Below are 26,251 nucleotides of genomic sequence, written 5' to 3'. Positions count from 1 at the left end.
CCGAATAAAATTGATGTTTACGCGCCACACGGAAGCTAACATCCATTTTTTGTTCTCTGATATTTTCTTACTTTCTTTACTTTCTTACGTAAGCCATTTGCTCTGAAGAAGGGCTAACGCTCGAAACGTCAGCTTTGAAACTCTTTACGGTGGCCAATTTATGTTATCAACTCAATTGATAATACTAAATTACCCTGTTATAATCTCCCACTGACGCAGCATCACAGTTTCTTTAGAAACTTACCCCATTATTCACCCATAACAAGGGTCTGCTTTCGCCTAAACTAGAGGGAATCGTGTCAATTCACACAAAGCAGCTCGAAGCCAACACTGATTGACAGCTTAACCACAGTTTCATCTCGTCAAAGCTTTATTGTCTGTTGTCAATTGCTTTAAGGCAAAGTATTTACGACAGAAGTAGTTGAAAACGAATCAGTCACTACAACTACATACACAAAACCAGAAAAATAACTCTAATACTGGTAAATATTTCTAACTCTTCTCGGTTCACAACATCAGAAAAAATAGGAAGTTAAGCTTAATTCAAATATTTAATTTCACCATATTTAAGATAATCTATTTGTATCATTAGCTGCAAAATGTGACAGGCAGTCAATTTAAAATATATTCTACTTTTCTCAGGGAATCAACTAACTGTTTAAAACCTTTAACTCCCAACATAGTAATTCTCCTTAGTGTCTGCCCTACATTTCTCATAATGTTGGTTGTGGGAGTTTGGATTTAATTCAAATTGTATTTTTTTGTTGATACTTTTGTTTATCCTAATCACTTGTCTGCTTTATAATGTAATGATAGTGTTAGAAGAAATTAAATCTTGATCACTGCTGGGAGAGAAAGGGTTGATGTTCAAAGTAAATGAAAAGCAAAATTTTCCTATCTTTGAATAATGTTTAAAATTGATAAAAAAATATTTAACGGATGAAACTTTTATTCTCTTACTGAAGAATAAGTCACACTTCTATTGTTCATTTCTTTTAAACTTGCAAGACCCATACAGTTTATATTAATTTTTATAAATTATTTAAATTAGAATTTTGAAAATAAAGTAAAGTTGGGCAAAATTACAGTTGAAGAAATCAGTGTAACTTGTTCTACAGGCATGGCACATTTCACAACTAATTACTGGACAGAAACAGAGTGAAAGGGTACACTGCCTAAAGTAACTTATGCTGTGACAGCTTAGGGTGAAGGACAAAGACAATGATTTATCTTGTCATTCTGTAAAGAATTTGTCCACTATCTCTGAATTTTTGCAATCTTCACAACCAAGTCTTTTGTCCTGAAAAAATAAAAAATGTGATAAATTAAGAAATCTGCGTCATGATGTCAGTTGCACTGACACTAGACTGTGTCACTTGACAAATTCATGGATGCCACACTATACCCAAAAATAATGATAATAATAATAATAACAATTAAAATAAATATATCAGGAAAGTTATAATAATAATAATAATAACTGATACTATACTAATAATAATTATAGCAATAATGATTGTTGGATGGTAATGATGGTGCACATAGGTCAAGTTACACACTCACACTCTATGGACAACTTTTGAACATTTTCTAATTGCTAGATTTTAATATGCAATTAATTTTAGCTATATAAAGAATATAGAATACACTGATATAGAATATGATTGTATTGTGAGTCTGTGTGAAATTTTATCTTATTGCATATTGAGTTACAGTTACTGTACCAAGATAGATACAAGATATGCTAATAAAGTTCACTTCTTACTATTACTTATGTTTTACCATAATACGGTAATGGTGATAGTGATTTAAAATGGTAATAATATACCTGAAATCAAATCCAAACTAAAAAATAAAAAAAAATTAAATGTAAAGATCATCAAAAGGCTAGGCTAGATGATGATAGAAAAATATTATTTTTTTTTATTTTAAGAGTAGATGGCACCAGCTGATTGTTAAAGAAATGTTACTTCCTATGCTTTACTGACAACCCATCTATCAAGTTGAACTAAAAAGGCATCTGAGGTGAGTCCTTTCATGCAAAATGTGTTTATTCACTAAATAGGCAATGGGGAACAGTGCATCAATCAAGAATGGCTGTTCTCCTACAACTTTCAGAACTAAATATTTTAAGAAAAAAAAAGGGACTGGACTTTGTTGTGTCTGCCACGTATACATTTAAGTCTGACAGAGAGACAAAACATTTAAATCAATTTAATAACTGCAAATTACCAGTATCAACATCAAGTTCACTTACAGTGCCATAATCCACGATTGTTGGAATTTCTTTCAGTTTGAAAGCAGGATTTGTTCTAAATTCATTATCAGGTGATTTCCACCTATTGAAACAAAAATGAATCATGTAATTACCACCTGGCCCCAGTCTTTCTAGGTATAACTTTATCTATTGGTTAAATTGCTATCCAGCAGATAACTGTTAACAAAATGTACTTTGCTATCGGACAGATAGAAATTAATATCCAGCAGATAGTGTTATTGCAGTATCAATTGCACAAGCTGGGTCTGATTTTTAAGCAACAATACCATTGCATGAAAGCCAACTATATGATAGCTAGTCACCATCACCACATAAACATGTAGATATTTAACCCTTTCACTCTCAAGATCTCATCAGTAATTCTCCTAACTGTCTATAATACAATCCCTGTGATGTTAGCTCAGGGAATTTGATATTGGATCAACTAATACCATTCCTTAATTAATTTCATCACTTGTCTAATTGACATTGTATTGATATTGTACAGGGAAGTTTTGCCTTAGTAACTCATGTGAGTTACAAGGTCAAAGCCTGTTATAATGTCAAGTTCTATTTTCTGCTTAGTTTAGACATGAGAGATATTTTAAGAACGTTCATCCAAATTAAGCTTACAATTTCAAATGTTTGCCTTGAGAGCATGGGTATTACACCCTATGGGCTGATTATTTACACGAGGTCTAACCCACCTTTGGGTTTTACACAAGCAATGGCCTCAGTTATTCCCTATAAAAGGTTTTGTTTTAATTTAATAAATATTACTTCCACTGTTAACCTTCCACCCTCTTGACACTGTTAACAAAAACATTCAGATAAAAGGTTCAGCTAAACTGAAGATAGTTCAGAACACAGTTTGTTAGATGACAGCTTAACCTTGTTTAAATAACCTGCCCAATGAAGTAGTCTTTTTTAACAATATATATATATATTCACTAAACCCTTTAAACCCACACTGTAGGAGCATACAGCATACAGCTCAATCATTCTCTAAGACCATGAGAATAAAGGAAATGATACCAACCTAAGAAACTTTCATTGTTAAAGAGATTCTCCTTATCAGTATCAAAGGAAATGTACAGAAAAGAACATTTTTTATATCACATAACGAATTTGCTTTCATCCCTTTGCATAAAAAGCTGTCAGCTGGTAAAACAATTGTAAGAATAACAAACAATGCAAAACCACAAATATGGAAGCAAAAATTTTTTTCATCCTATCTGATTTTACCAATGGTGACATACTTACTCAGGCTTATCACCAACAATAACCAAGATGAACACCATATCAGATGGGGCCTTTTTCAAAGCAGCCTCTACAATTGGCTCAGCTAAAAATCAATATCAAAGATTAAGTAAAATGGTATTGTTTTAAAATTCTCAGAACTTAAAATTGAAGGCTTAGAAATTACAGTTCTATGACTGAAAACTACATTTGTTAAGGGAGATTATCAGTTCATGGCTTACAACTTCAGCCCTACAACTTCAGCTCTACAACTATGACACCATTTTCAAAACAATAATATTACTCCAAAGGCTCATTCTGCGTGAACCTTCGCCCAGCCTTTAACTCCCATGATAACCAAGACAGAATTTCTGCTTACCATATCAAAACAATATCAAGCAGACAAGTGATGAGAATCGAAAAATTATTAACTAGGGAATTATTGACTCCCATGAGTAACCAAGAGAAAATTTATCATTTCTATATCAATACAATTTCAATTAGACATGTGATGAGAATACAGAAAAATGTCAATTAGGGGATTAATGGTTGGTCCAAAAACAAATTCTCCGAACTATCAACATATGAATTGCATAGCAGACAGTAAAAAGAATTACTGATGAGAAATTGGGAGTGATGAGACACGAAAAAAAGAGAAAATAAGAAGTTTGTTCTCATTGCTACGCCAATGAGTACAGTATGTTCAGTTTTTAAATGAATATTCATTTATTCTTGTGACTCATACGTTTCGGTAAGTAGTTGACACTCGATCGATTAATGTCATCAATCCAAGAATATTGCAACTTGAGGAAATCTCGATTTCTTCCCATAATCGTCATGGATCGCAATGGTAAAAAAAATTTTGCATAAAAAAAATATTCCCTTCTCTAATACTGTGCGTGATTAAAATCAGCTGACTTATCTACAATCGACTGGGTGTAGTCCAGACTGAAAAAATACAGACGATCGATGGTCGACAACAGTCAAAAAAACATTCAATATACTGCTTAGGAAAACGTATCGCTCCGATCTCTTAATGATTTTAATAATATGGAATAGCCAATCCAGTTTTCTTAACAGGAGACTTGGAATTATAATTAAGCTTGCTGATAGTTTCCAGAACGAAAGATTCCTGATGAGTTACAAACCGTCTCGACAATCAGGGCACCAGCTCTCGCCATTCTCATTCATAGCACCGATAAACATCACCGTTCTCCTCTTCCCCTTATGCTCTTCCAGAGTCTGCATCAAATTACTGAGCCCTTCGACTTGAAGCTGGAGTTGCTTCGGTTCAGACATTTCCAAATAATCGTGGAACTTTTTCCCTTGCGTTCGATTGGCCTCGTTCTCAACCCTACGCCTCGATTTGATTCTCAATAAGGAAAAAAGCCCTGTCTAGAACCCAACTCCTAGCTGCCAGAGCTGCGATGTAAAAGCCTGTAATAATTTGTTCATTGATTGTAGTGAATAATGTCCGACTTTGTGACCACCGTCTTGGGAGAAGAAAACTCTCAAAAAGATAGAGTGGCAGCAACAGAGTTCAAAGTAAGCTGATCGTTTTTGTTGAAAACAATGTCGTTCAATAAATTCGTAAACAGCAGATCAAAAACATTAGTGAAAACTAGCATGAACGAATGATGTAATATTGATCTTCAGTCAGTCATCATCATAACTACCGGCACACGTGTAGTAGAGAGGTGATTCATTCATCAATGAAAAAAAAAATTGATGTTTCACCCGTAGAGAGCCACAATTTATAAAGATCCATTTGCTTTTAATGTTGTAAGCGTAGGAAAAGTTTTTTATGTGATCTTGTTCACTCGGCACGTGTAGTACGTACATGTCGATTTGCAGTTTAAATTTACGCATGATAAAGACCTACATCTAGACAGTACATTGAGTGACAGGTTGTAAAGGTTTTGATATAAATTTTAAATTTTGATTTGATATGAGTACGTTGAGTTACAGGTTGTAAAGGTTTTGATATAAATTTTTAATGTTGATTTAGTATTTAAGTCATGTTTGATATTGTACCTATCTTTGTCTTTTTATAGGTAACATCTTCAAGTCCCATTAAATCCTGAATTTTTTTCTAGGCTTCTTTTCTGCTCTTGCTCAACCCTTTCACTCCCAGATTTGATTCTCATTTCCTTGCAAATTAGTCACATGAATTTGGTGTTAAATCAAGAAAACAGTTTCTACCTGATCAGTTGGAATATTCTCATTACCTGTTTTCTGGATAATGTATGGATATTATAGGGAGAAGGCATATGGCAATCACCACTGGGAGCCAAAGATTTGAGTTGCAACTTACCTGGGATGGTCATAATTGTACCTGATCATTTCTTTTTTTTGTTATGTTTTGCAGCGACCAAGTTGTCATATCTTTTTTGATAAGTTTAGAATCTGCCGATGTAAGTGTTACCACCTTTTACCTCATTTTCATCAATGTCTTGTCACTGATATCTTATGATGAACACAAATTCATTTTAAAAAAATGAGTAAGCCTTAAAATGTTAGGAAGTTTAAAATGTTGATTTTTTGCTGACAGCATCCTGGAACCAGTTCCACAAATACTACATCTATGGCAGTATGGAAGACTGTTCAATATATTTTCAGGCCTTCCGTAGCTGTTTATCATACACATTTACAAAATCCCCAGAAGCAAAGGTTTGTTCATTTAACTCTTTTTCCCAGTAAGAGCAGTGTTCTCCCTTATTTTACACATAACAGGTAAAATAAATTTTAAAACCAGTAAAGCAATCCTTTTACCTGTTGAATTTTCAAGAATTCCATGCAATTTTAAATGGTAATGATCTGAGGTACTACAGGCAGTAAATGTTACCGGTTACTGCCTGAAAAGGAGAACTCTGTAAGAGTGACTGACATCTAACTTCCCCCAACATTATCTCAGAATCACGCATGAAAATGATGAGGATGAAAGACATGATAACCAATGAAAGAAGCTGTTGATTTTTAAACAAATTCTCCTTGTAAACACCCTAGGAAATGTATGGAGAACAGTATGGAGAATATGCGTACTGATGTTGGGGGTGTAAAGGGTTAATACAGAAGAAAAAGAACAGTGCTTGCAATGTATAATACAAGTTTGGCATCCAAGTCAAAATGTAATTCAAATTCAAAATTGTTAGCATAGCTCAGTAGGAATTAGTCTTGTGAAAAGGTTGGCATCTGAACAGGGTGTAACTCTGAGACTTCAGATCATTAACATTTAATGAGAGATGCTCCTTACTCTGGGTTGAAATGATAATTTTTAGTATTAAGTTGTGATTGGGCAATCTCTTCCACATGGATTTGTCTTCTAGTGGAGGTGTTACGAAGTATAGGTAGCTTAAAATGAGTTTATTTTTGTATAAAGATGTATAAAGATTTTTTTTATTTTGTAGGCAATAATGCAGGAAGCTTTGGAAATGGATGAAATAAAATTTACATCATTTTCAGTGTGGGAAAGAAGAGAGAATCCTAGTGAACATTGGAATGACAAAAGTTAATACTTGTTGGTTTACATGATCATTTAAAATGAAACTTGTTAGAAAAGATCAACAAGTTCTAGATCTACAGTCAAGAATGAAGAGGGAAAAGTGTTTGCCAAAGATTTTTTATTCAAGAAACTCCTGGCAGTGGCAACTTTATGTGGGTTGAGAAGTCTTAAATGTTTTTTTGTTTTTTGTGTTTTTCATTTTTTCCTGCAGCTAATTGTTTTGTCTTTGGGGCTATTATGTTTCAAGCATCCATCAGTCGTTAAAAGCTCAGGCATATATTCTTAGTTTTCACTCATTTTATCCTATGCGAAGGTTGTAAATTAACCCTTGAACTCCTAAGATCTGATTGTTAATTCTCCCCTCCAGCTGCTACACATTTCCTTTTAAATTAGTTAGGAGAACTTGATGCTAGAGCAAGATAGCTGCTTCTTCTAACCCTTCTAATTTCTCCCTGGCATACAATGTCATAATAATGTCAAGCATACATGTAACGAGAGGAAAGGAAAACATCAACTAGGTTATTAGTTATTGATCCAACACCAATTTCTCACAATTAAAATCAGAATAAATACATAGCAAACATTAAGGAGATTCCTTAATGATATCTTAGGATTGAAAAGGTTAATTAAACTAACCATGTTAATCTTTAGTTTTGATAACTAAAGCACATATCTCTAGGTGTTATTGGCAAGTTCTCAGTGTCTATCTCAAAGGATTGACCAAAAGCAAGTAATAATCTATTACTTAACAAATAAAAGCAAATTGTATGATTTGCAGTCGAGTGGAAATAGTTTCTGTGAGACACAGAAAACCATGAACACTTTGATTTGATTCTGACAATTGTCAACTGTTTACCAACCAATTATGAGGAAATTAAAGACTTGTGTGCAAACCTCATAATAACAAATTATTTACCTTGGCCATAGAGGTTTACAAGCAGTTACATAATGCCTGATTGGCTCTTTCTTTGCAACATAAGAACATCAACATCCCATAAACATTTCTAGTGTTCATCATTCTCTGAGTCCCATTGCAAGAGATTGTTAAATTAAGGTCATATGAAGATAGGGGAGGCAGATAATGAAACATAAATTATTCATTGATTGATCTGTGATAATCGTTATATTTTTTTTTTTTTAACATGTTGACCAAGTTCATAACTTTTTTTTTAACCTTAGTTACATTCTGTTGGGATGTTTTCTTTTCTTTGGACACTCCACTGGAAAAATTAAACCTATAGAAATAGAGAATGACAAGGACCTGTCTTCTTGATTTTCCCATTCAGTGGCACAGTAAAGACATTCTTGTATTTTCTTCAAATTGTCTCAGATTTTTAGTTTACTAGTTAAATATATTTCAATTATTGAAATGTAAGTAAACTAAAACCATAAAAAACAATTCTGATGACAGTGTATAAAAAAATTTATTTAAAACATTAAAGGATCCTCATAAGTGCAACAAAATGTTGTGGATCGCTGCTTTGATATGGTTTTCTTAGATCAATATCAGCATCTGGGCAACTGCCCACCTACCCCTCCCCTAACCCAACATTAACGCTAACTTGTTATCAATTGACTGTTGTTGAGTTAAGGTAAGAGTAGGTGGGCAGTTGCCCAGATGCTGATATTGATCCGTTTTCTTTTAGGCCAAGGTCATCCAAAATAATTTTATTAAAAACATTTAAGATTCCTCATAAGTGCAACAAAATGTTGTGAATTGCTGCTTTGATAAGTTCTTCTTTCAGGCCAAGGTCATCTAAAATAATTTTTAAAAAAACATTTAAGGTTCCTTATAAGTGCAACAAAATATTTGGATTGCTGCTCTGATATGGTCTTCTTTCAGGCCAAGGTCATCTGAATGGAAAGTATCTCTCTATTAAATACAATGTCTCAAAGACAACCTATAACAGTAATAAAAAGAAATATTATTTTTTTTAATTAGCACTATCCCAGTGGAGAACTCAGGAGATTCTGATCTTTATCTCAGGAAAGGTATCCCAAATTTAAGTCAAGAGGAGGAACAAAGACTTCTTTGGGTGCAAGTTTGAATTTTTGAAAGGAAGAGAAAATCAAAACAATTTTAAAGTGCAATGAACTGCTGATGAAGTGCCATGGCAACAGGCCCTGATTTTGGTTACTGTGATGCATTCTATAGTAACACACTCTACTGTTAACCCTTTGACCCTAAGAGTGACTGGTATCTAATTTCTCCTTACAATATCACCCCTGAATCACACGTTAATGTCATGAGAATAAAGGAAATGATCACCAACTAAAGAAACTATTGATTGCTAAAAAAATTTTCTTCGTCAGTACCTTTGGAAATGTGTAGAGAACAGTATGAGGAATCTGCATACTGATGTTACAGAGTACAGGGATAAGATATTGCCTTTACGTTTTGTGTAATTTTATGATAATGTACCAGTGATAATATAGTACCTCAACTGCTATAAGTGCAATTATTCCCCACTCCAACCTGAATGAGTGTTTTTCACTGAGATGTGTTCTTAACAACTCCACCATCTCAGAACAATGGTTTAATTTCTCATTCATCACCTAGGAACAAGAAACATTTGTCAGTGTAGCTTGACACCCATGTAGAGTTGCTTTGTATTCAATGTGATTTATAAAGTCCAAAATGCAGGCTGGTGATTACCACCAACTGATAGAGGGATAGACTAATGAGCAGTGAGGGGGGGGGGGGGGGGAAAGAACGAGGTTCGAACCCCTGACCAGTCTAATGTTGAGAGTTTTTAAATACACTGTAACTATACATGGAAAATGTTCTGCTGGTCTAATGACCTTAGCAAACACTTAGACATTACAGTCTTCTTGGATAAGGATTACAAACAGTGGCTTTTGTTTCCTTTATCTTAAACACTGTGTAGCAGGGGACCTTGAAGAACTCACACTCCCAGTCAAATTACATGACCACTGAGTTTGTACTGTTTTGGTCTGGTCTTGTTTTCGACGCTGGGAGCATCTCCAAATCTCCAAAAATCTCCCCAGTTCTCTGTAAGCAGCTTGGTTGAACTTTTTACCGAAATGATCTTTATTGGAATAATCACCGCAATATATAGCATAATAATTAATCATCACATCATATTTTACCCTTGTTCTTCTGTGAATATCAAGGTAGACACAAGTTTTGTCATACAAGTTTTCCAGGTTTTCTCTGTCCCAGTAAAAATCTGGGGTCATCAGAAGATCAGAGGACAAATTGATTTTATACCTAGCAAAAAAAAAAGAGAGACTTTAAGTCTATAGAGAACTGTAAATTAAGAGTGACACAGGCACACAATGCACGAGGATATGTATCCATGCAAATATGAACTAAATACTTTGTAAAGCTTATTTAAGTTCCACAAATGATTATCTTTTTCATTCTTTGTAACTGTATGAATTAATAACTCTAAAGTTAGTAGCAGTTTCAGAGAAATAGTACATAAATGAACCCTTGGCACTTCAGCCAAAGAAACACACTATATTTCAAGGTTTTCATATGAAGATGAAGTTGGCACGAGAATGACGTTAAGTATTTACGAAGCCTATCCTCCACCTCTCAATCAAAAATTACTTCTTCCTCTAACTCCCTTGGGTGACCAAGGCAGAATTTCACCTTACAATACTACTACAGTATCAAGTAGATAAGGTGATGAGTGGATAATTCATAGATCCAATACCAAATTCTCCAAACAAACACTATAAGTAAAATGTGGGGGACAATAGGGAGAATTACTGATAAGGATCAATGTGTCATTGAAACTTAGCATAGAATTATTCTTTCTCATTTTTTTTTTCACTAACTCCTCATATTTCATTAAGCACCAGGTTTTGGAGTAAAAATTCACAGTTGTTACTGGGTTTGCAGCTTTAAAATATTTACTTCAAACAGATCTGTGAATGCCAAGTTGAAAGTAAAAACCTTGGGTAATAAATTCCAGCCCCAACTGAAAGTTCCAAAGTCAAATACCTGCTTGGTTTGCCAGGCTAAGTTTGGATTTAGTGCTGGAGGCATTTAACTGAGAATAAAGCATGTTAGGTACAAAATAATATAGTTATAAAATTCTTAATCACGCACAACAGTACCTGAGGGAAATGAGTTCTCCTGTTTTCTCTAGCACTTCTTTTCTAGACATTCTTACTTTTCTTCCTTTCCTTAAATCCTTAAAAATAAAATAAAAATTAATTAAAGTCAGGAATAAAACTGAACAAAAAGTAGAATGACTAGCTTAAAAACTGTGGATACACATTTCCATGTGGCCACTAGTTTGCATTCAAAGTGTTCAGTCAGGTTTTGCTTTCTATGCTTGCTCAAAACTCTAAGAACTTCTCACCTCAGGGACCCATTGTATGGACTCCACATATTGATCTAAGACTGACTCCCAGATAGCAAGTTTAACTGGTGCATAGAAACAAACAAAAATCAAGTTATTGCTAAGTTATTATACACTGTCATTACACTAGGCCATAAGAAGTCTTTTTAACTCTTTAACTCCTAAGAGTGACTAGCATCTAATTTCTCTCTATAATATCATACCTGAATCACACATTAAGGCCATGAGTCTCAGAATAAAGGAAATGACTACCAAATAAAGAAGCTCTTGATTGTTAAACAAATTCTCTTTGTCAATACTGTAGGAAATGTTTAGGAAAAAGTGTGGAGAACATGTATAATATTTAAGGTTGCCAAACTGTGCACTTAAGCTACTTAAAGGTAATTTTGTACAGCAATTTTCCCTTACCAGACAAAGCTAAAGCATTTGAAAAAGTATATTTCTCTAATGCCATTATGTCTTCCGTTGAATTTTCATTTAATATTATCCTTCCACTGTGGAGAGCAGTGGAATTTCTAGAATAAAGGCAAAAAATATATTTTGAGATAAAAAATAAAAGACTTAAAGAGGAAGCACAAATTTCAAAATGGTAGTTTAAAAAATATTTTTAAATCCACTCACTTGGAGTAGGAAAATAAAAGTTGTTCATCTTCTGTGTCAGTAAGTGCTATATCAAGGCCTCCATCTTGGAACAGCTGTGCAATCTTTTTAAAGAACTGCTCCTGAAGAATGAAATCATGTTTTAAAATCATTTTTTTTAAAGTAAATTCAAGGTAATAGTTTTAAGAGAAGATTTCACAGCTCTGGGTATGTGAATAGGCTATGAAAATTATCTCACTTTTTCAACAAGCACCAGTACACTTTGGTATCTTTCAGTGACAGGGAGAACTGTTTATTGTATGGTTGGTTTTTTGAAACTGTCACAGTGACTGTTAAGGTACCTATCTCAATAACATTCACCTGGCCTTTTCTAAATCCTAAGTAGTACCCTCAACTTTCTGCTGGTTTACTTTTTAAATTCATTTTAAAGCAGAAACATATAAAATACTTAATCAAAACAAACATTACCAAACAAGTGATCACAGGCATCCCAAGCTCAGGAGTGAGTAAGTTCTATTAATCTTGTACATATAAAATGTTCGTCTTTCAAAATATTTGTTTTAAATTGACCATATCTCATTCCTCATACTATTTCCTATAAGATGTCCAAATTCTCAATGGTTCTGCATCACATAATGCATGGCACTTTCATGAATTAATCAATTGCTTTTTCTCAAAACCTGAGCTTGGGATGCCTGTGATTTGATTAATGAACTTAGCATAAACCCAATTGGAGAATAATTGGAGGACTCAGAGCAAGAACGATCCCTTGATTTTTTGGCCATTTTTGAAAGTGTCCACATGCCAAAATTCAATTACTTCTGATAATAATTATTCATACCTCTGCACTACAAACATTCCATAGCACCAAAGATCCAAGCCATCTGTCAAAGGAAAAACACCTTGTTGTGTTACGAGTGCCACAAATTGACATGTATGTTTTGACCCAGTACACCCTAACATCAATATCCATATTCTCCATACCCTTCTCTATACATCTTCTTGGTGGTAACAAAGAGAATTCATTCAACAATCAAAGGTTGCCTTTATTCTCACGATCTTAATGCATGATTCAGCAGTGACATTGTAAGGAGAAATGAGATGCTGGTCACTCTTAAGCCTTTAACTCTCAAGATCTCATTAGTAATTCTCCTTATTGTCTGCCAAATGATTCCCATTAAGTTAGTTTGGAGAATTTGGTATCGGATCAATTAGTAATTCCTAAATTGATATTTTTCTTTATTCTCATTACATGTCTGCATGATATTGTATAGATATAGTAAGGAGAAATTCTTTCTTGGTCACTCATGAGAGTTAAAGGGATCAAAGAGTAAACTTCTAACAACCATTATTTGATGGCAAGGGGAAAAAAAGTTGCCTTCTGATTTTCTGTGTTGTCAAAGCAAATATCAAGTTAAAATTAATAAATATGCTACCTAACATTCATTTCAAAATTATTAATAGCTGATACTCAAAGGCTTGATTAACCATGCTTCGACAATAAGTTTTCTGATAGTTACACTAATCATAAAAATTACAATTTTCTCAATCATGATTGGTTGAAAAACTCCTATTTTCCACTAATTCACTTGCCAAGTTGTTCTTGGACATGTTATTGAACAGTTCAATAAGCCAATCACATTCAAAGTTACAGTTTAAATCAACCAATCACAACCTTGATTTCAATCACCATGGAAACAGTGTTCAGACTTCTAAATTAGAAGCTTTCTTCAAAAAGAAGAAATTGTAATTCTTATGATTCATTGGTGATAAGACTTTGCATTGTCCAATTCAGTCTGTAATTAGACTTGTGATAAACAAACAGACTCCTATTACATGGTCGTCTAATTTTGTTATCACTCCTATGATTACAGAATGAATTGAACTCCACTCAGTCCTATATATCACCATTACTTAATATTAAATAAATATAAGAGCAATAAAATTCACCCAAAGAAGAACACTTCTCCACTATTTTCACCATTTTTGTCTTTAATACAAACTCGAAGTACATTTGGCTCATCTGAAAAAATAGATGATGGCAAAAAAATATCAAATAATGATTACAAAATTGTAAAAACCAGTATAGCACTCATAACCTACTTTTATTTAGTATATCTCTCTGTTGGCACAAGCACTATGATTGGTCAATTGAGTGGACTGTATTTCTCTGTACACCTCACAAAATTCAAAGGTTTTTTTAAATTGAAACAATAAGTATCTTCCTAACCTCATTTTCTTAGTAAGAAATATAAGTTACGGAACCTTACTTTAAAATAAAATAAATCCAAACAGCAAAAAAACATGGTCTATAACTTACAGTATGGTCTTTGATCTTGGTTAATAAGAGGTATATTTTTATTTTGTTATGTACCTTCTGGTATAAATGTTGCCTGATATTTTGCCATGTTCCCCAGGTAACTATTGATTCCATGAATGTTGTATCTCTCACCAGTAACATAGGCTTGACAAATCATCCAGCCCTACAAGGAAAGGAAACACAAGCCTAGTCCATTTGTATGAATTCAATTTTTGTAGAGGGAAAGATCTGTTGAAATGTTAAATCCTTTCTAGTCTATGTTGAAATTAAATTATTCAAAAATATTTCCAAGCTGATGTCACCACAGTGTTTATAATCAAGGCAGAATTTCTCTTTACAATGCCAATACAGTCTCAAGTGGACAAGTAATGAGAATATTGATTTGAGGATGATTGGTAGATCCAATACCACATTCTCTGAGCTAACATTGTAACGATTGCATTGCAGACGGTAAGGAAAATTACCAATGAGATCTTGATAGTGAAAGGGTTGATGTTATCAACAATGTTATCATGAATCAACAGGAAAAAAATGTAGCTGTAAGTATTGATATGTCAAGTGAGCCTGTTCCAGGCTCACTTGACATATCAGCAAGATGGAGCGGGGTGGTACACAATACAAAAGTACTGCTGGAACAAAATCCTGCAAGAAGTTTCAGGGTCAGGTTGGAAACCAGTTTACCACTATTATACTTTGCTAAACCAACTGATCATATGAAACATGCTAGCGTCAATTTATCGCATCATCCAAGATAATGCCGCCTGGTTAGCTTATGTGGATGAGCACTGGACTACTGTGTGGGAGGTTGGGGTTCATGACACAGACCAGACCCACACTTAGGGCCTTAAAATAACTGAGGAGAATGTGCTGCCTTTGCTATGATATCTGCAAGTGGTAAGACATTCTAGTCTTCTTGGATAAGGACAAAAAGCCATAGACCCTGTCTCCTGCATCTTCTCAGTACTAGAAGAGAGGGAATGCTTGTAATATGGTAAATAAATAAATAAATAAATAAATAGTGGCTCACATGTTGATCTGTCTCTTTCTGCCGTGCACGCATCTTGTGCGATGGTGACTTAGTCCTTGGTCTAATTTTGTCTGTCTCTGGTGTTTCCTTCTGCATTTCTGCTCCCTTACAATGAATACTGCTTGTATGATAAAGAGAGGTTTTAAAAACCTAGAAATGAAGAATTATAAAGAATCAGTAATTAAGTTTCTCTTAAAATTCAAAAGAATAGACCTCTTTGATAAATAGAATCATTCATGTGCAGCTCATTTTTTCACAATGATAGGCGGGAGGTGTAAGTCTAAGGTACGGTAAGCCAGATGGCAGGGTGGGAGGGGGGTCAATAACCCTTTCCCACGATCTCTATCAACCAGGAACTCGCTGCTTCCCCTTGATAACAAACCAACCAGTGCTTACAACCTTCCTTGAAATGCCACGAGGAAAAGTCCCTTCGAGAGTAGAGAAAAATTATATCCGTACCTTCAAGTTACGATTACTAAAAAAATTTGATGATTTCTGCGGAGGATTTTTCACACAAAAGCCAGCTAGAATGACACACTTCCGAAGAAGTTTGTTCGCCATCTTGATTTTTGCGATTAACCGCTGATCTCAGTGCCTCCTTGATTAAAACTCGGGCCAAGTTTCCCCTCCATTCATTGTAGCACATGGTCCCTCCCCCATTCACACCCCCTTTAATGCCATAAATGGAATTTAAATTTAAAATAATTAAAAAGTGGGTGTTAGTTTGAAAAAGCTGTGAAGGGAAATGAATTTATAATGCCCAGTGAAAACGTACTATTTACAATGGAAACTTTCATCACGACACGTTTACACAACGTCTCAACAAAAATACGGGTGAGTTGTCACGAACCAGTGCTCATTATAAACGGGCTTATGATTGGTTTATTTGTAGCCTCTTGAAAACTGACCAATCATACCACGTTTACGGAGCGTAAGACTTTTAGAACGTATAATCCTTGCCCTCTGCATCGGACGAGTGACTGAGCGAGGTTCAACACAGTCGATTCACCTGAACTTTTTCAACATGGATGCCCCTCTTACCCCAGAGTTGAAGGCAGAACTGAAGAAAATCGCCGAGGCTATTGTGACTCCAGGCAAAGGTATTCTAGCTGCAGATGAAAGCACGGGCACTATGGGCAAACGACTGGCAAACATCGGCGTTGAAAATGTCGAAGAGAACCGTCGCCTTTACCGACAGCTTCTGTTCAATTCAGGCGCAGGCTTTAGTAACAGTATCAGTGGTGTCATTCTTTTCCACGAAACTGTTTATCAGAAGGCAGACGATGGAACGGCTTTTGTTAAGATTTTGAGGGACCACGGCATTATTCCAGGGATCAAAGTCGACAAAGGTGTTGTGCCCTTGGCTGGAACTGTTGGTGAGAGCACCACTCAGGGACTTGATGGTTTGTCCGAGAGATGTGCCCAGTACAAAAAAGATGGCTGTGACTTTGCCAAGTGGCGTTGTGTGCTGAAGATTGGTCCGAATCAGCCGTCCGAGCTTGCCATGAAAGAGAATGCAAATGTCCTCGCTCGCTACGCAAGCATTTGCCAGGCTAATGGGCTCGTTCCAATCGTTGAGCCTGAAGTATTGTGCGATGGTGATCATTCTTTAGAACGATGCCAGCAAGTCACGGAAGCTGTTCTCTCTGCTACTTACAAAGCTCTTGTTGACCATCATATTTATCTGGAAGGAACGCTTTTGAAACCCAACATGGTCACAGCTGGTAAGCGAACCTAAGATATTAGCTTCCATTTTGTACAGTTTATTGCGAATTTGTTACTGATTTTTCTATGTCTCAAAAGAGATGTTTAGATCCAGTATTGGCTTTTATACTAACCACAAAGACGTCAATTGTTTTGTTTCTTTTCTGACTATGCAAAAACCTGAAAACCTCCCTTTTGACTAGTTTGCTGACGTACAAACATTTTTCCTCTTTATACCCCCTGTACGTTTGTTTGCAGTGCAAGTCAAATAATATAAATATGATTTTTGTTTATTGTAAATGTAGTTTAGTGAATTTTAACTAAGTTGTGAAGTCACGGTTGAAATCTTGGTGTATTTTATGTAATTTGCGGGAAAGAAAAATCCATAATTCACGACAATCTTGACGTGGCCATATGTAATTCAAAAAGCTTGTGGTCTGTGTAAGCTTAGCCACGTTTGCAAACTAAGATCCATAATTTTATTGCCAGAATTTTGGCTACTACCTTATAGATGTTTGTCAAAGACATATTTCTAGCTTTTCAATCAGTATTGTTGGTTGTTAGAACAAGTTTCCCTCAGGGTAGCGTTTATTTTGTTTGACATTCGAGGATTACCGGGGTCAGATGCAGTTTATGATAAAGAATAAATCACTGTTGCCGTTAATGATATTTACGATTATTTCTTGTCATGTTAAACTAAAAGAGGCCAATTAAGTGCAGCCAGTCTTATTCATGGTTTGATCTTAAGCAAAAGGTCTCTACATTTAAAATATTAGGGGCATTAATCAATATAACAGTCCTGTAACTAAAATTTCCGAATGTTATCTTTAGGATTGTAGACAATTACCTTGATTTTAAATATTCCTGCCATGGTGTTGTGCTGAGTTACTGTAACATGGAACCAATTGTTATAGTAGTTTGAATTTTAATGAGTTCTAGCTTTCACATGAATTATTGAATTTAGCAGTATCCTTTGCCTTCAATTCACTCCACACTCTACCTTCAAATTGAAGGAGTCAGCAGAGTACAAGTTAATGAGGTAGACAAATATAAATGAGGCAACAACAAAGCAAGAAGAAACAAGATTGGTGTAGAACAGAGAAGCAACTTAGCCCTAACTTTCGACAAATTTCTAAGGACTATTAGTTTTGTCAACTGATTTATCCCAGCTGTAGTAATATTGTAATATTTGTATCACATGCTGTTACTGTGATGTTCCTTTTCATGAGCTTTTTTTTTTCTTTTTTCTAGGCCAGTCTTGTCCAACAAAATACACTCCACAACAGAATGCTGAAGCTACTGTTACAGCCTTGTCCCGCACTGTGCCTGCTGCAGTTCCAGGTATTGTCTTCTTGTCTGGAGGACAATCTGAAGAGGAAGCATCCGTCAACCTGAATGCTATCAATCAGTATCCAGGTAAATGGAGACACAAGTTTTTCTGTGTTGGGTTATTTTCTGTTTCAGGAGGCACCAGGTCTTGATGGTGTTAACCCTTTAACTCCCAGAAGTGATTAACATGAAACTTCTCCCTATAATATCCATAGATTATTCAGCAAACAGGTAATGAGAATATTCAAACTTATCAGGTTGAAGCTGCTATCAAAATCTAGCAACAATTCCTCATAACTAATTTACAAGGAAATGTGTAGCAGCTAGAGGGGAGAATTAACAATCAGATCTTGGGAGTTGAAGGGTTATTAATGCAAACAAGGAATCAGGAAGTCTAGCATTGCAGTCCCACTGTGGCTGAAAGCAAGTTTTTATTCCTAGTGGTACTATTCCTGATTACCACTAATCCATCATGCTAATAAACAGCCAATGTGATGATTTCCTTCATTTTAATTGTGTTATTTTTTAACATGATTTTTTAGCATAGTTGACACTCTGTAACCCATCCCTCCCCTCTCCAACAAAATGTTGGAATAATGCTTCAAGTGCTTCCATAGAGGCCTTTGTTTACAATTTGGCTTCATGTGTCATAAATTATCTTTGAGGCTCTAAAGTATAGCATGAGTCCTATGTTGTTGCACTTAGGCATGTGAAAACATTGTGTTGAAAGGGTAACATTTTCACATGCTTTTCACATGCTCTCCACACAGCAAATGTCACATACACATGACATTTTCAGATCAAACAAGTGTGAAGACTGCCTAGATTTCAGCACTAATCCATGCCTAAATTCAAACAGATGTGTGTCTGCTTAGTCATTGTTTCTGATGGATAGTTCAATTTATTATTTATTTATTTATTTGCATGTATTTATTTCCATGTATCTCAAAAGTAATGTTATAATTATTCCCTAATCTAAAATTAAAACTCTGTAGTCCAATGTGGAGAGAGCTAACTCTTTGTCAAAGCTTGTAAAGTGGCAAGTTAGACATGCCTATGGGTAATTCAATCGGTAAATTCTGTAATTAAGAAAAGACATATGGAGATGCAGAGACAACAGTTAATCATTTCATCTTCTTCTTCACAATCTTTGGGAGTTAAAAGGTGTCAGGGTAAAGATAATTTTTTCCTTCTCCATTACTCAGGTAAGAAGCCATGGCGTCTAACATTTTCATTTGGCCGTGCTCTTCAGGCCAGTGCTTTGAAAGCTTGGGGTGGAAAAACAGATCAGGTGAAAGCTGGGCAAACAGAGTTTCTGAAGCGCGCTGCAGCTAATGGAATGGCTTCCAAAGGAGAGTATACTGGAAGTGCTAGCATTGCTGGGGGAGAAAGCTTATTTGTGGCAAACCATCAGTATTAACTGAACTTCACTGTTTGTTTTTTTCTGTTCAGTACATAGGGTGGCTCAGAATTAGTGTAGCAAACTCTAAAATTCTTGCTGTAGTGTGTAAGACAGGCAAACCGAACACAGAACTACTGAACATAAAAAGTAATTTTCTTTCAGTGATTATATTCATTTTGTGATTCAATAGTGGTAGTGAATTGCATATAGCTTGCTTCTCTCCTTCTAAGTGAACCGAGGTCAAGGTGAAAAAGAGGATATGATATCACCAATAAAACACAAGTGAAATGTTTTTGTTGTCTTTTATTTTGTCTGTTTCCTCCTTTGATGTTCAGGTACAAGTAGTCCTTGCTTTCCAGCAAAGTCTGTTGTGCAATTTAAAAAAAACTCACTGAAAAAATGTCGTGTAGCATGTTATGCAGAACGTAGGGAGTGAGGCACATGAAAAAGTTGGTGGAAATCTCAGGCTCAGTGTGTAGTCACTACTTTTCATGCACCAGACTTCCAGAGTTTTGCATGGTTCTCTAACATCAATCTCTTTTAACTGATTTGTTTTTAGTCACACAACAGACTTCACCTAAAAAGGAGAGACTGCTTGTAGTCTACTTTGATGTTTACTAAAATTACAAGTACAAGACCTATTATTTCTTTCATCAGTTTATGAGAGACGGATGATTTTAGCTTGCCAAGGTTTTTCCATTAAAACCTACGTGGGTTCTTGGCATATCATGGAAAAAGATGAGAAGCCTGCAAAGAAAAAAAATATTGTTCAAAATTGATGGACTTCCGTCAGAGATCACAAAACATCATTACACAAAGTATCATGAAGGGTTGAAGAATGTTGTGGCCATAATGCATTGGCCACTGAGCAGACCTAATTATTAGTGCTACAGGGTGCACATTTTTCTGCCCAAGGGATTGATTTTACCAGTCAGGGAGAGGTTTTCCTGAGTCTTGCATTAAACATCACTACAAGACTCCTTACAGAACTCCTGCCAGCTTGTGTTACTCAATACTTTGTACTTTCCACTGGGTGAAGAGACACTTGTGCCAAAGTGCTAGAAATGAGGCATGTCCCTATGCTAACAATACATTTGATCCATAAATTTTGCTTGTGTGTGATTGGTCTAAATGGATCACATGACTGAATATTCCCATTTAATACTGGGGGATACCCAGGGATATCCCTCAAGTGATAATTTCTTAACCATCCTGTGCAAAACAACAATGTTGAAGTTCGAAAATTTGCGAGGTCTGGAAGGAAAACTTGACAGCAATTGTTTAAGTTCCATTTGCATCTCCTTATGTCCCAAAAAAAAAGAAAAAAAATGGTTTTGCATATGCTACATCTTTTGAAAGCTAAGTAATGTTACATCATGATGGTATAGATGTATATGATGACAAATTTCTGCCCTTCTGCTTTTTCTGTACTGTTACAACCTACCTGCCACTTGGGATGTTGAAATGTTTCTGAAGGTGCTCAGAAATTACTTTAGCAGAGGAATTGTTTTTATCAACTGCTAGACTTCCTGCAGAATAGATATTAACAACTCCAGCTGGATCTTCAGTCCCCCCAAATGTATATCTTGCACCAGCATCAACATTCACTCCAACCACCTGTATAGTAAATGTCAAGTGCAAATTAGTAAATTATAAGTTACATACTGGTGACTGACTGGTGCAAAGAGTATGAGACTGCACAGGTAACCAGGTGAATGTATTTCTGATTTTTCTGGGCAAAAGTTAATTAAGAACACATTGGATAGACATATACATGCCAGTTTTATTATTCAGCAGCAGGTCATCTCGGGGAGAATTTGCCCATGTCCTCATTAATGGACCATTTTATAACACCATTACATTGAATCAGGTCAAATGCTCACAGTCTCGAACATTTTTGCTAAATTCAGCCAACCTCATCTCAGAGTTTTATTTGTTAGTTTTTAAAGTAGCCACCATGCATTCTTAGATTCTTGCAGAGGATTGTAGATGCCACATTTCACAAAGAATTTACTTATTCTTTCCCAAAATTCCACATTTGCATAGGGATTATCCATGATGGATCATCCATTTCAAAAATGAACTTTTAACAATCAAATTGCAGAAGAGATGCTAAAAGTGAAACTCAACAATTTCACTTCCAGCTGCCGAAAAATCACTAAAAGTCTCTTACTTACAAGATGATAGCATTATGGCTACTAGTAACCCTGTAACCACAAAAAGTCATGGTGATGTTCAGACACAAGTCTATGCCCATCTTATACATCACCTATGTGTGGCCAAATATCCTCCCAGTAAGGAGAGCGAAAAAAGGAGTGAACTTTATTTCCTTTCCCCTTTGCAGTGGATGATCCTGGGGGAAAGTCCAAGGATCTGCACTACCCCCCACCCCCCCAACCCCCTCCTGTAATGTCTGCTTGCCACCATTCATCATAAATTAGTTGGGTCATAACATGATTAAGAATGCAATTTGTTAAATTAAGCAAGAGTAAGTTTTTCAAAGACTACAAAATTACATGAGCTTGTACGGCAAGTGTAATTTATTGTCTTAGAAAAATTGACTTGTGCATATTATACCAAATTGCAACAGAAATCACATCACTACTTATTAATAATAATGCACATAAAATAACAAAGCAGTAAGTCAGACAGACAAGATTTTGAAAGCATGCGTATGCTTCTTGTAATATGTACTCCTGTTCCCACTTTACACTCGTGTTACATGAGAATGGACTCGTTTTCAGCCAATCAGAATGGTGTTGTTTTACCTCTACGATGCTTTACAGACTACAGAGATGTTAGACTTTTTCAGTAATTTTATGTCTTAAATTCGTTTCAGCTCCTCTGCACTCGAAACAATTTCCATAAAATGCTAGTAAGTTTTCGTTTTGATCGTTAACCTTCAAATTAAAATTGCAAATATTATTTCCTCGTTCATTCCGTTTAAACCTCCATTCATCAGATATCTTATAGCTGACGATAATACCTGATCTAAATTTTGTACATCTTCTAGAATCGATCACCATTCAATCAATAGAAGGTACCGCTAAAATAGTTTAATTTAGCTCTAGGGGCTTGGAAATATCTGAAATGACTTGATTCGGTTTGCGATTGCCACGCACCAAAATTAATCCAAATGTTTGGACACTTACAGAATTTGGTTTTCCAAGAAGATTTGCGATGAGGTCTGTGGTCTCCTTATGAAACTCTGCTGGAACATCCTTAACATTTGTTTTCAGATCGAAAAAAGGCATCTTAAATCAAAGAAGGTTTTCTCTGAAGTAAACTGTCTCCTTCGCGTGACACCAAAAAGTAACAGACACCGAAACAAGAGTATATGTCATGTAAGACAATTTAACTGTCCTTAGTTCTTAGCGGCAACTAAACAGTTCGTCTAATCTACACTTCCAGACGTAAGTACTCAAGTCCCTTTTCCGGAACAACGGTTATGATGTCCTTTCGTCCCTTTCGCCTTTCCGATAAAGTTAATTTCCAAAGTGTCCTTGTAATCTTGAAGACCAACAGTAAAGGGGGCAGGGGAGGCAGTAAGCTAAGCGTCCCAGCTGATATGTCGATACGTCAGTGGTGATGATCATGTCAACTCTAAATCTTAGGTCCAAAGTACCATAAGAGACAGGTATGGACACTTGACAAGAAGTTACGCGGTGCGCGATGTAAGGAACGTGCGATAGAGCATGCGAGGGTACGAGTGGGCACGCGCACAGTCGTTCTCCGTTTAGCTCAGCAGGAAATCATAATACGTACAGGAAGTTGATTCTGGTCGTGTTACCGGTTTTCCTTTTCTTTTTTTCTTTCTTCGTGAAAATCACTGATACTACGATAAACTAGTCCCCTTTATTTTACTAAATTAGCGAATTCTTTTATTGAATGAATAAAGGGTAGATTCTAAACAAACTGTGTTGCTGCGTCGGTGGTGGAGTATAACAAATAATTTGGTTGTATCACTGAGTTGATAATGAAAATTGGCCACCGGATTCGCAACTACCGTAAAGAGTTTCTAAGGTGTCGTTTTGAGCTTTGGCCCTTCGTCAGAGCGAATTTGGAGTTGAGCTGTTTAAGGTAGTCTTGGCATCTGTCTTTTGTCCAACTGCCTCAAATTTATGTCCTAAACGGTAATGCTTGACGGTTCGAACTAATTGCGATTCAACTATCACTTTCCTTTTTAAAGCATCCATACACAATTCAACCCTTTCACCCCCAATATCTCATTATTAATTCTCTCAATCGCTCCCACTACATTTCTTGCGATGTTAAGTCTGAGAATTTGGTATTGGATCAACCAATAATCCCCTAATTTAAGAATTTAGTATTGGATCAACTCATAATCCCATAATTGATATGTATTGATTTATTCTCATCACGTCTCTGTTTGATATTGAATTGATATTGTAAGGAGAAATGATGTCTTAACACTCCTGGGAGTGAGAGGATCAAAGAAAAATTATTATAACTTGCATGGTTAACGACAGTCATTTTTGTAAACATTTATTAAATGAAAACGAGCCCCTTGAATATTATCTTAAAGATAACTCTACTTAAAGAAGATTAAACTTAGAAAAAGGTTGTGAACAGCCAAGGACTTCGAGTGGCAGGAAGAGAGGCAGAGTGGTAACATAAATAAACAGCGTTGATGTTTGTAATTTAAAAAAGAAAAAGTGCATCCCGAAGTTGGCTCGAAGTTATATCCTTATCTGTTTAAAAAATAAACATTGTCGAATCAGATCGTCGTTAAGTGGTAATTAGCGCTCTAAAAAAAAAAACAAAATCAGATCGCCGTGCCCTCATTATCATTCGTACATCAGAAGTGATTGACGTATAGGAAGCTGTGGGCATTCAACTGTTTCTAAAGTGAAATGCCTTTCGAGCATAAATATTCAGCATTATTTTAAACGGTCGACGATTTAACTTTGTGTCGCTCCGATAAAATTTGTGATCTCGTGCAAGCGCCAAAATGAGCAATCGGAAAGACATCTATGTCAAAAAGCTGGGTTTGATTCCACTCTCCGAGGAAGGAGGTTACTTTAGCGAAACTTATCGATCTCCCGAGACGATTCCAGTTGAAGGACGCGAAGGAACAGAGAGGAGCTTATTCACAACAATTTTCTACCTGATTGCGCCTGAACTGGGAGGAAAAAACTTTTTTAATAAGAACAAGAGTGACATCACCCACTTTTTTCACGATGGATGGCCAGCTAAATACATCTATATAACACAAGAGGGCAAAGTTGAAGAGTTTATCTTAGGTAAAGACATTTTAAAGGGCCACGTTCTTCAACAAAGGGTTCCAGGTGGCTGTCTTAAGGCAGCCAAAATTTTAATCGACGAGTCTAGCGAGTATGAAAAGTATCCGGGCGAAACACCTTTCACGTTGATCTCAGAGAAGATGTCACCAGGATTTGATTACAGAGATCGTCATGTACCGCTGGCTTCTGAAGTAAAATCTATGTATGAGAATCTGTGGCCAGAGATAAAAGAGTACTGCGCACCGGACGAAAATAATTAACATCATTAATTTTGCACCATTAGCATACATTATTCAGAAAACTTTTACCTCAGGGGTCGCAAGACCTTAGATGACCGGAAAGCACTGACGCCTACCTTAAGGACTCTTCACGTAACTAAAACAAACGGAAAGCCTCGGGTTCCGAGTTTCACTCGATCGTTCATTCTATAAAAATTTTGATATGTTCGTGGGGATCTCGGCTTTTGCGTCCTTGATCTCGGTAAACCAGGGTATAAATTGAATTTAGTTGGAAAGTCGCATCTCGTTCGAGCTTTGGTAAGTGCCAAAAGAAATGATGTGACCTAAGTGAAAAATAAGAAAGCATAACAAACATCAATTCGACCCAAGGAAGGTTGGCGAACTGGTTCAGGTGATGGCAAACTGGTTTTAAGTCAGGGAGCGAACCTATGATAATTTTCTTGGCACCTTATCTCCTGCGGGCTTTTTTTTTTTTAATTTTTAATTTTTTTTTTCATCCTTTTATTTAAGATAGATTAGTTAATGATTAGATTTGTGTAGTTTAATTTTTGTTGTGTAAATACGCAATTTAGTTTTCGAACTGCCATGTATTTATAAATTAATAAACTTCAAACATCAAACTACAATTAACGCGATGGAGGCGAACTTACCTGTTGCCATCGTTACCGTAAGTCTCAGCTTGGTAACCAGGCTCAAAATTCCCATCTCAATTCCCTTCTCAATCATATTCCTTCTGATGTAATATTAGATGTGAATATGAAGGTGATCTTCGCAGTAATGAACACTACTTGAGCAGTAGTGAAAATAAGGCCTAAAAAAAATTAAGGCCTGAACGGGACTCAGGCCTTATTTTCACTACTGCTCAAGTATTGTTTTTTACCGCGAAGATCACTTTCATATTCACGTCTTTATCCACAGTTCAAATATATGACTTTCATATATTTACAGCCGTATATTAGATGTGTACAATAGTTTAATCCAATCAAATTTTGACTTCTGTCGTGTTAATTATCAAATCATCAAAGGCTGGT

General features: G+C 35.7%; 6 protein-coding genes across 6 annotated transcripts; 3 read left to right on the top strand and 3 right to left on the bottom strand.

The window, feature by feature from the left end:
- Positions 1–352: 352 nt before the first annotated feature.
- LOC131787768 (thioredoxin domain-containing protein 17) lies at positions 353–4,843 on the bottom strand. Its single transcript, XM_059104846.2, has 4 exons — positions 4,645–4,843; positions 3,521–3,602; positions 2,258–2,339; positions 353–1,300 (listed from the first exon to the last, which is right to left on the bottom strand). The coding sequence occupies exons 1-4, from the start codon at positions 4,793–4,795 to the stop codon at positions 1,235–1,237; spliced, it is 381 nt and encodes a 126-aa protein (XP_058960829.1). The 5' UTR covers positions 4,796–4,843; the 3' UTR covers positions 353–1,234.
- A 74-nt stretch (positions 4,844–4,917) lies between these two features.
- LOC131787773 (uncharacterized) lies at positions 4,918–7,042 on the top strand. Its single transcript, XM_059104851.2, has 4 exons — positions 4,918–5,041; positions 5,865–5,910; positions 6,048–6,166; positions 6,904–7,042. The coding sequence occupies exons 1-4, from the start codon at positions 4,967–4,969 to the stop codon at positions 7,006–7,008; spliced, it is 345 nt and encodes a 114-aa protein (XP_058960834.1). The 5' UTR covers positions 4,918–4,966; the 3' UTR covers positions 7,009–7,042.
- Positions 7,043–7,101: 59 nt separating this feature from the next.
- LOC131787776 (required for meiotic nuclear division protein 1 homolog) lies at positions 7,102–15,844 on the bottom strand. Its single transcript, XM_059104854.2, has 12 exons — positions 15,742–15,844; positions 15,283–15,432; positions 14,310–14,418; positions 13,886–13,958; positions 12,777–12,819; positions 11,957–12,057; positions 11,744–11,850; positions 11,336–11,400; positions 11,088–11,164; positions 10,110–10,230; positions 9,438–9,554; positions 7,102–8,899 (listed from the first exon to the last, which is right to left on the bottom strand). The coding sequence occupies exons 1-12, from the start codon at positions 15,841–15,843 to the stop codon at positions 8,849–8,851; spliced, it is 1,116 nt and encodes a 371-aa protein (XP_058960837.2). The 5' UTR covers position 15,844; the 3' UTR covers positions 7,102–8,848.
- A 384-nt stretch (positions 15,845–16,228) lies between these two features.
- Positions 16,229–20,009, top strand: LOC131787766 (fructose-bisphosphate aldolase C). The gene is made up of 3 exons (XM_059104844.2): positions 16,229–17,006; positions 18,238–18,402; positions 19,521–20,009. The coding sequence occupies exons 1-3, from the start codon at positions 16,307–16,309 to the stop codon at positions 19,733–19,735; spliced, it is 1,080 nt and encodes a 359-aa protein (XP_058960827.1). The 5' UTR covers positions 16,229–16,306; the 3' UTR covers positions 19,736–20,009.
- Positions 20,006–23,386, bottom strand: LOC131787767 (macrophage migration inhibitory factor homolog). The gene is made up of 3 exons (XM_059104845.2): positions 22,870–23,386; positions 21,162–21,334; positions 20,006–20,464 (listed from the first exon to the last, which is right to left on the bottom strand). Exons 1-3 carry the CDS (start codon positions 22,969–22,971, stop codon positions 20,395–20,397), a joined length of 345 nt encoding a protein of 114 aa, XP_058960828.1. The 5' UTR covers positions 22,972–23,386; the 3' UTR covers positions 20,006–20,394.
- Positions 23,387–24,602: 1,216 nt separating this feature from the next.
- Positions 24,603–25,799, top strand: LOC131787778 (uncharacterized). The gene has a single exon (XM_059104856.2). The coding sequence runs from the start codon at positions 24,690–24,692 to the stop codon at positions 25,239–25,241; it is 552 nt and encodes a 183-aa protein (XP_058960839.1). The 5' UTR covers positions 24,603–24,689; the 3' UTR covers positions 25,242–25,799.
- The last annotated feature ends 452 nt before the right edge of the window (positions 25,800–26,251 follow it).

Source organism: Pocillopora verrucosa, chromosome 2, assembly GCF_036669915.1.
Source record: "Pocillopora verrucosa isolate sample1 chromosome 2, ASM3666991v2, whole genome shotgun sequence".
Lineage (NCBI taxonomy): Eukaryota > Metazoa > Cnidaria > Anthozoa > Scleractinia > Pocilloporidae > Pocillopora > Pocillopora verrucosa.
This window is presented reverse-complemented; position numbering and strand designations above follow the sequence as displayed.

Coding starts and splice junctions, on each gene's coding strand:
- LOC131787778 (XM_059104856.2), top strand. CDS start 24,690: ATGAGCAATCGGAAAGACATCTATGTCAAAAAGCTGGGTTTGATTCCA.
- LOC131787768 (XM_059104846.2), bottom strand. CDS start 4,795: ATGTCTGAACCGAAGCAACTCCAGCTTCAAGTCGAAGGGCTCAGTAAT. Junction 3,603..4,644: donor GTGCCCTGATTGTCGAGACG/GTTTGTAACTCA, acceptor ATTGATTTTTAG/CTGAGCCAATTGTAGAGGCT. Junction 2,340..3,520: donor ATTGTTGGTGATAAGCCTGA/GTAAGTATGTCA, acceptor TTGTTTCAATAG/GTGGAAATCACCTGATAATG.
- LOC131787773 (XM_059104851.2), top strand. CDS start 4,967: ATGTCCGACTTTGTGACCACCGTCTTGGGAGAAGAAAACTCTCAAAAA. Junction 5,042..5,864: donor TGGCAGCAACAGAGTTCAAA/GTAAGCTGATCG, acceptor TATGTTTTGCAG/CGACCAAGTTGTCATATCTT. Junction 6,167..6,903: donor CAAAATCCCCAGAAGCAAAG/GTTTGTTCATTT, acceptor TTTATTTTGTAG/GCAATAATGCAGGAAGCTTT.
- LOC131787767 (XM_059104845.2), bottom strand. CDS start 22,971: ATGCCTTTTTTCGATCTGAAAACAAATGTTAAGGATGTTCCAGCAGAG. Junction 21,335..22,869: donor TTCTTGGAAAACCAAATTCT/GTAAGTGTCCAA, acceptor TTTACTATACAG/GTGGTTGGAGTGAATGTTGA. Junction 20,465..21,161: donor TTCAACATCCCAAGTGGCAG/GTAGGTTGTAAC, acceptor TTTTCTTTGCAG/GCTTCTCATCTTTTTCCATG.
- LOC131787766 (XM_059104844.2), top strand. CDS start 16,307: ATGGATGCCCCTCTTACCCCAGAGTTGAAGGCAGAACTGAAGAAAATC. Junction 17,007..18,237: donor ACCCAACATGGTCACAGCTG/GTAAGCGAACCT, acceptor TCTTTTTTCTAG/GCCAGTCTTGTCCAACAAAA. Junction 18,403..19,520: donor TGCTATCAATCAGTATCCAG/GTAAATGGAGAC, acceptor TCCATTACTCAG/GTAAGAAGCCATGGCGTCTA.
- LOC131787776 (XM_059104854.2), bottom strand. CDS start 15,843: ATGGCGAACAAACTTCTTCGGAAGTGTGTCATTCTAGCTGGCTTTTGT. Junction 11,851..11,956: donor CTTTTATTTTCCTACTCCAA/GTGAGTGGATTT, acceptor CCTTTATTCTAG/AAATTCCACTGCTCTCCACA. Junction 11,165..11,335: donor CCATACAATGGGTCCCTGAG/GTGAGAAGTTCT, acceptor TTTATTTTTAAG/GATTTAAGGAAAGGAAGAAA.